At 38.8% G+C, this 8,841-nt stretch overlaps 1 protein-coding gene across 1 annotated transcript in view; it reads left to right on the forward strand.

Annotated features, from left to right (window-relative positions):
* The window catches only part of mthfs (5,10-methenyltetrahydrofolate synthetase (5-formyltetrahydrofolate cyclo-ligase)), a 21,390-nt gene extending 12,930 nt beyond the window's left edge, over positions 1–8,460 (forward strand). The window contains 2 exon segments of the mRNA XM_070440691.1: positions 7,869–7,873; positions 8,331–8,460. Coding sequence (XP_070296792.1) covers positions 7,869–7,873; positions 8,331–8,460 — 135 coding nt within the window.
* The last annotated feature ends 381 nt before the right edge of the window (positions 8,461–8,841 follow it).

Consider the following 8,841-nt stretch of genomic DNA (forward strand, 5'->3'; position numbering starts at 1 on the left):
TGTATATATTCAGAGCCATATCCCTGTAATGCTTATGGGGAGGTGTTGCTGTATATATTCCAGAGCCATATCCCCTGTAAGTTTATGGGGAGGTGTTGCTGTATATATTCAGAAGCCAATCCCTGTAATGTCTAATGGGGGAAGTTTGCTGTACATAATATTCAGGAGCCAAATATCCCTGTAATGCTTAATGGGGAAAGTGTATCTGTATAACTATTCAAGAACGCTCTATTAAAGCCCTGTACACAGCTTAAGTGGGGAGGTAGATTGCGTAATTAAATCCCGAGACCCAATATTCCTGTATAAATGCATAATGGGCGCGTGTCTGTCGCATAATATATCCAGAAGCCCTCATATCGCCTGTAATGCTTTTTTAGGGGAGAGTTTGCTTTAGTATATTATGTCAGAGCCACATCCTTAGCATCATGGAGGGGTACGCTTCAGGTATCTTAACTATGGGAGTGTATATAGACCATATCCGTAAGTTGGGAAGGTGTTTCACTGTATATATTCAGAGCATATCCCTGTTAATTGCTTGATGGAAGGGAGGTTTGCTGTCATATAAATTCGAGCCGACTCGCCTGTAATTGCTACTGGGGGAGTAGTGACTAGTGTATATATTCAGGACGCCAATCACCTGTAATGCTTATGGACGGGAGTCTACTGTACTGGATATTCAGAGCCATATCTCTTAATGCTTAGAGAAGATCTTATCTATGTCGTTATTGAAGTGTTGTGGTGCAGGTTCACTTGCAGATCTAAAAACCTTTTCTTTTGGGGTGTTGCTATAGGCCACCAATGCTAACAGTCAGTATCTAATAATATGGGTGAAATGCAGCTTGATAGTGTAATGTGATGTAAACAGAGAGGTCTACTTTTCTAGGGGACTTGAATATTGACTGTCTTTCATCCAGCTGTCCTCTCAAGAGGAAGCTTCTCACTGTAACCAGTGCTGTAAATCTGGTTCAGTGTTATAATCAACCCTACCAGGGTGGTTACTACAACACTACAGGAACAAGAATCATCCCACATGTATTGAATTTATTTTATCACAGTTGTACTAATACTGGAAGAACTTTGTATTCTAAAGCTGTATCCGTAACCCATTGGCTGCAGATGATCACAACACAATATAGTGGCTAATATCCAGGAAGGCCAAAGTAATCATCAGCTGGGCCTGAAATAGTGTATAAGAGATCATACAAAATATTAACTGTTATGTGGATGATGGTTAAACATATTTGTTGGTCTGATGTGATTAAAGAGGAGCATCTAGGCACTGCACTTGATGAATTTATGACAATTATTTTTCCAATTATTGATAAACATGCACCTGTTAAGAAACTGACTGTTAGAACTCTGTTAAGGCTCCATGGATTGATGAAAAATTAAAAAAAACTGTATGGTTGAAAGAGATGTGAGAGCATAAAGAGTGGCTAATAAGTCTGGCTGCACATCTGATTGTCTTACTTACTTACTGTCTGACTGTCTTACTTAATTGAGAAATTAAATAACTAAACTCAACTAAACTCGATAAAAGTAGAAGAAACAGTAACATGAAGTTGAGATCATGATATAAAGAATTATGGAGAAGAAAAAATGATTTGTCAGAAAGACAAATTCAACTCCACCTTTCATAGAATCAGATGGCTTATTCATCACAAAACCATTTGATAAACAATGAGCCACTATACTCATGCATAAAAAAACTAATAATGTAGTAAAGATTTGAAGGTTAGAATTTTGTAAAGTTAGAACAATTATTATAGTTATCGATCAATAATGACAAACCTCCTGGCAGCTGACTCTATAGCCGCTCCAAGGTAATTCCACTAGCCACTAGTGGTAAAACTGCCTTTACTTGTTCTAACAGCAGTCCTATCAGCTTGCTGCCATCTCTTAGCAACATTTTGGTGAAAAAATTTTGTTTGACCAAATACAATGCTATTTCTCTGTAAATGCTTATAGAGAAGGGCACTCAACACTGACACAAGTGACTGATGATTGGTTTAACTTAAATAAATTGACAATAAGAAGATTGTGGGAGCTGTACTGTTAGATTTCAGTGCAGCCTTTGATATTACTGAACAAGACATGTTGTTGAGAAAACATGTGTTATGGCTTTTCAACCTCAGCCATATTGTGGATTTAGAGCTATTTATCTAATAGAACTCAGGGGGTTTTCTTTAATGGAAGCTTCTCTAATGTCAAACATGTATGGTGTGGTGTACCGCAGGGCAGCTCTCTAGGCCCTCTACTCTTTTCTATGTTTACCAATTGCCTGCCACTGGCATTAACCTTTSTGGTGCAGGCGACCCACCTCGACAACGTCCGGTGAAATTGCAGAGCGCGAAATTCAAGTTACAGAAATATAAATATTTAACATTCATGAAAATACAAGTGTCATACATCACAATAAAGCGTAACTTCTTGTCCAGCCGCTGTGTCATATTTCAAAAAGGCTTTACAACGAAAGCACACCATGCGATTATTTGAGGACAGCGCCACGCGGAAGGTGCGCCACGAAAGTCAGAAATAGCGATATAACAAATGTCTTACCTTTGAAGATCTTCTTCTGTTGGCACTCCAAAAGGTCCCAGTTACATTACAACTGGTCCTTTTGTTCGATAAAGTCCTTCTTTATATCCATAACAACTCAGTTTAGCTGGCGCGCTTCAATCAACAATCCACCGGTTTCCCTCCTTCAAAATGAATCCCAAACGTTACCAATAAACTTCTCCAAACAAGTCAAACAACGTTTATAATCAAACCTCAGGTACCCTAATACCTAAATCAACAATAACATTTAACACGGAGAATCGTTATTGTCTTTACCGGAGATAAACAACAAAGAACGCACTCTCATCCATGCGCATGAAAACACTACAACCAAAATGGGAGCCACTTAGAAAAACTACATCTTCTAGCTCATTTTCCCCAAAACAAGTCTGAAACTCTTTCTAAAGACTGTTGCCATCTAGTGGAAGCCCTAGGAACTGCAATCTGGGAGGATTTKGCGTCATAATAAACATGACAGCCATTGGAAACAGTGGTAAGCTGAAATTATTATTTTTTGGGATGGTTTGTCCTCGGGGTTTRGCCTGCCATATCAGTTCTGTTATACTCACAGACATTATTTTAACCGTTTTAGAAACTTTAGAGTGTGTTCTATCAAATATATGTATATCCTAGCTTCTGGGCCTGAGTAACAAGCAGTTTACTTTGGGCACGCTTTTCATCCAGGCAACAAAATACTGCCCCCTAGCACAAAGAGGTTTAAACCTGTCTAGCCCCGGGGTTCCGCTAGCGGAACTCCTCCCACATTCCACTGAAAAGGCAGAGCGCGAAATTCAAAAAATATTTTTGAGAAATATTTAACTTTCACACATTAACAAGTCCAATACATCAAATGAAAGATACACATCTTGTGAATCCAGTCAACATGTCCAATTTTTAAAATGTTTTACAGCGAAAACAACACGTATATTTATGTTAGCTCACCACCAAATACAAAAAAGCACAGACATTTTTCACAGCACAGGTAGCATGCACAAAACCAACCAAACTAACCAAGAAACAACTCATCAGATGACAGTCTTATAACATGTTACACAATAAATCTATGTTTTGTTTGAAAAATTTGCATATTTGAGGTATAAATCAGTTTTACATTGCAGCTACCATCACAGCTACCATCAAAAATAGCACCGAAGCAGCCAGAGTAATTATAGAGACCAATGTGAAATACCTAAATACTCATCATAAAACATTTTTGAAAATACATGGTGTACAGCAAATTAAAGACAAACATCTTGTGAATCCAGCCATATTTCGGATTTTTTAAGTGTTTTACAGCGAAAACACAATATAGCACTATAATAGCTTACTACAATAGCCTACCACACAACCGCATTCATTCATTCAAGGCACGTTAGCGATAGCAATAGGCACGTTAGCGATAGCGAATAAACCAGCAAAATATATAAATTTTTTCACTAACCTTCATAAACTTCATCAGATGACAGTCCTATAACATCATATTACACAATACATATATGGTTTGTTCGAAAATGTGCATATTTAGAGCTGAAATCCGTGGTTATACATTCTGAAAACTTAGCATCTTTTTCCCAGAAGTTCCGGATATTTCTGACACTCACCTATTCTGACCAAATAACTATTCATAAACTTTACTAAAAAATACATGTTATACAGGAAATGATATAGATACACTAGTTCTTAACCTTTCACGAGCCTCTACCCGGATCCGGAGCACCCCCACACCCCCACACACTAATTAGCATACCTAGCATAGCTTCAAAAGTAGATAGTAGCATCTAAATATCATTAAAATCACAAGTCCAAGACACCAGATGAAAGATACACATCTTGTGAAAAAAGCCACCATTTCAGATTTTAAAATGTTTTACAGGGAAGACAAAATATGTAAATTATTAGCTAAACACGTTAGCAAATACACCACTTTCTAACTCCATCAGTTTCTTACCCTTCAGTGCTATCACCAATTCGGCTCAACTAAGATATTGATATCCACTAACCAAGAAAAAACCTCTTCAGATGACAGTCTGATAAATATTCATGGTATAGGATAGTTGTTTGTTAGAAAAAAGTGCATATCAGGTAGAAATCACAGTGTTACAATTGCACCCACCATCACAAACGACTAGAATTACTAGAGTAGAGCAACTGGTATGACCCAATTTACTCATCATAAAACATTCATAAAAATAGACAAAGCATAGCAATGGAAAGACCCAGTTCTTGTGATTTCAGACCATATTTCAGATTTTCTAAGCGTTTTTCAGCGAAAACACAATAAATCGATAAGTTAGCATACCACATGAACAAACGTTACCAGAGCATCGATTCCAGCCAAAGAGCGCTATAACGTAATCACCGCCAAATATATTAATTTTTTCACTAACTTCTCAGAATTCTTCGATTACACTCCTGTAACATCATTTTACAATTTACATATACAGTTTGTTCGAAAAGGTGCAATATTAGCCATACAAACCGTGGTTACACATAAAAAATACTAGAAATCAAGCCTCATATGTCTGACTCATCTATCAGAGTGATCTAGTTTAATTGAAAGCTAATATATACTTGACTAAAAAATACAGGTTGACAGCAATCGAAAGACAAATTAGTTCTTAATGCAACCGCGGAGATTACATTTTTAAAATTATCCTTACTTTTCAATACAGGGTTGGCCAAGTGAAGCTTATACCAAACAAAATGGCGAATTATGCGTTTTAAAATATTTCGACAGAAACACGGTTTATCATATTAAATATTGCTTTACTTTGAGCTGTTCTCCATCATATTTCTGTGGGCAATGTATCCTTTCTATGTTATAAACGTCTTTTGGTCGATAGATCCTCTGTCCCTTCGAAAATGTCCACCACCAACGACCGACTCCCTAAAACGTGTGTCCAAACTTTCAGAACGCACAACCAAGAATTCCTCAAAATCGCACTAAACGGATATAAATTGATATAAAACGGCTCAAATTAACTACATTATGATGTTTTAAACAACTATAACGACTGAAAACATGACCGGAGAAATATTGCTGGTAGAAAACGATTTGGAACGAGGCAGGTCCGATGGCCTTCACCTTGAGGCGCACGTTGAGAAAGAGGGGTCTCTGTACATTTTTGTCATTATAATGGCTGTGAACGTCCATCGACTTCATTGAGAAACGTGATGACGTTACAGGCACCCAGAGGAAGACGCTAGGCAGTGTCGGTTCCTTCATAGCATTCACTGTGGCCTTATAAACAGACCCCAGATCAGAGGTAAAAATTTCTGAAATCTGACCCTGTCCATGAAAAGTGCTGTAGAAATTGTTCTGTACCACTCAGAGACAAAATTCCAACTTCTATAGAAACTAGAAGGTGTTTTCTATCCAATAATAACAATAATATGCATATTGTACGATCAAGAATTTAGCACGAGGCAGTTTAATTTGGAGACACAAATATGCTAATGCGAACAGCACCCCCTATAGTTGCAAGAAGTTAATTGCAATCGCCGTGTTAGATTTCTAAAAAGAACTTCATTACGAGCATGCAGCTTACGTTATTGCGAGAGAGCGCGCCAAAAGCGGCGCAAACTAAAAGTAAACATGTTCGACAGATATATGAAAAAAACATAAATGGGCCTACCTTATGATGATCTTCCATCAGAATGTTGTACAAGTGGTCCTTTGTCCAGAACAATCGTTGTTTTTTTTAGAATGGCATTTCTCCCTCTCGAATGAGCTAGCAAAATAGCCAAAGGTGCTAAGCTCTCCTTCTCACCAAACGCAAAGAACGCAACACGCCTAACTCCCGAAAAAAAATTCAATAATCTAATAAAACTATATTGAAAAAACATACTTTACGATGATATTTTCACATTTATCAAATAAAATCAAAGCCGGAATATAAGACATCTATAACGAATGCTTTTCAGAAGCCAATACTGTGACCTTATGCGCTTCCTGAACAAAGGAGTTCTGGGGTCATTGTCATTCCAAGCTCTCTCTTTTGACCATAGAAATACCTAGAAACCCCATTTCACCTCTCACAGCCTATTGACATCTAGTGGAAGCGTATGAATTGCATGTTATTACTAATAGATATCAAGCACATTTATAGGCAGGCCCTGGAACAGAGCCTCAATTCAGATTTTTCACTTTCTGACAGGAAGTTGCATGCAAAATGAGTGGTTTTACTCAACAGATATAATTTCCAAACGTTTTAGAACATGAGAGTGTTTTCTATCCAATAGTAATAATAATATGCATATTGTACGAGCAAGAATAGAGTACGAGGCCGTTTAAATTGGGCACGATTTTTCCCCAAAGTGAAAATAGCGCCCTCTATCCTCAACAGGTTAAACAAAGCATGTGTGTCCATGAAACAGAACAGTGTTCAGAAACCACAGCTAATGAACCCTTAACAAAGAGTTGTAGTCTGTTTTGGAATGGGTMAACAGTAACCAGTGGTCCTGAACATCTCTAAAACTAAGAGCATTGTATTTGGTACAAATCATTCCTTAAGTTCTAGACTTCAGCTGAATCTGGTAATGAATGGTGTGGCTGTGAACAAGTTGATGAGACTAAATTACTTGGTGTTACCTTAGATTGTAAACTGTCATGATCAAACCATATAGATTCAATGGTTATAAAGATGGGGGGAGGTCCGTCAGTAGTAAAGAGATGCTCTGCTTTTTTGACACCACACTCCACAAAGCAAGTCCTGCAGTCTCTAGTTTTATCGTATTTTGATTATTGTCCAGTCGTGTGGTCCAGTGCTGCAAGGAAAGACCTAGTTAAACTGCAGRTGGCTCGGAACAGAGCGGCACATTCTGCTCTTCATTGTAATCAGAGGGCTGATATWAATACTATGCATGCCAGTCTCTCTAGAGTTGAGGAGAGACTGACTGCATCACTTCTTATTTTTTWTAAGAAACATTAATGTGTTGAAAATMCCAAAATGTTTCCATAGTCACCGTAAACACAGCTATGACACACACACACTTAGCCCACCAGACGTGCCACCAGGAATCTTTTCACAGTCCCTAAATGCAGAACAAACTCAATAAAGAGTACAGTATTAATATAGAGCCATTCTTGCATGGAACTACCTTCCATCTCATGTTGCTCAAATAAACAGCAAACCTGGTTTTAAAAAAACAGATGAAAGCAACACCTCGCGGCACAKCGCCTCTCCCTTATCTGACCCAGATAGTTTGTGTGCCTTTTATTTTTATTGAGGTATTCCTGTKCTTGAGCTGTTCTTGTCTATTGACGTTCTGTATTATGTCATTCTGTATTGTTTTGTGTTGACCCCCAGGAAGAGTAGTTGCTGCTTTCGCAACAGCTAATGGGGATCCTTACAAAATACCAAAATATCAAATACCTGTCTAGCCGAGCTGGTTTGTTGAACTGTACTTGTGTTGTATGATGGGTAATCTGACCTGAAGTATTTGCTGCTGTTTGTACCAGCTGCAGTTGCTTTGATTGTTAACCTGTTATTAGAGCTCTTACTATATGTGCCCATATTCATAAAGTATCTCAGAGTGAGAGAGAGCTGATTTAGGATCAGGTCCTCCCTGTCCTTTTAAATTATGATCTAAACTGATCCTAGATCAGCCCTTCTACGCTTTGTGAAAACTGGTCCAGGACTGATTTCCAGATGGCTAGCTCTGTAAGRCTTTGTCCGTCCTGCCCGTCTTATATCACATGGCTGTTTGCTGAACGTTCCTCTATCTGTGTATGTTTCTGATGAGTTATGTCCATTCCTGTGTTTCCATAGGTTGACAGGGTTCCAGCTGCCGTCGCCCATTGTGAGCACAGGACCCAGGCTCACACTGTGGCTGCTGTCAGACTATGCTGTCAGTGGACAAGGCTTCAAAGCCATCTATGAAGGTAACTTCCTATACTGAAATAAAGTCTTGCAAAACCTATAGAGGTAACATATGCCTCCCTCTCTCTCTCTCTCTCTCTCTCTCTCTCTCTCTCTCTCTCTCTCTTCTCTCTCTCTCTCTCTCTCTCTCTCCTCTCTCTCTCTCTCTCTCTCTCTCTCTCTTCACTCCTCTCTCCTCCTTCCCTCTCTCTCTCCCTCTCTCCCTCTCCCTCTCTCTCTCTCTCCCCTCTCACTCCCTCCCTCTTCTCTCCCTCTCCCTCCCCTCTCCCTCTCTCTCCATCTCTCCCTCCTCTCTCTCTCTCTCTCTTCTCTCTCTCTCTCTCTCTCTCTCTCTCCTCTCTCTCTCTCTCTCTCTCTCTCTCACTGACTTTAATGTTCTCATTCTCTGTCTCTCCCTGTA

Source organism: Salvelinus sp. IW2-2015, unplaced genomic scaffold (assembly GCF_002910315.2).
Source record: "Salvelinus sp. IW2-2015 unplaced genomic scaffold, ASM291031v2 Un_scaffold2839, whole genome shotgun sequence".
NCBI lineage: Eukaryota > Metazoa > Chordata > Actinopteri > Salmoniformes > Salmonidae > Salvelinus > Salvelinus sp. IW2-2015.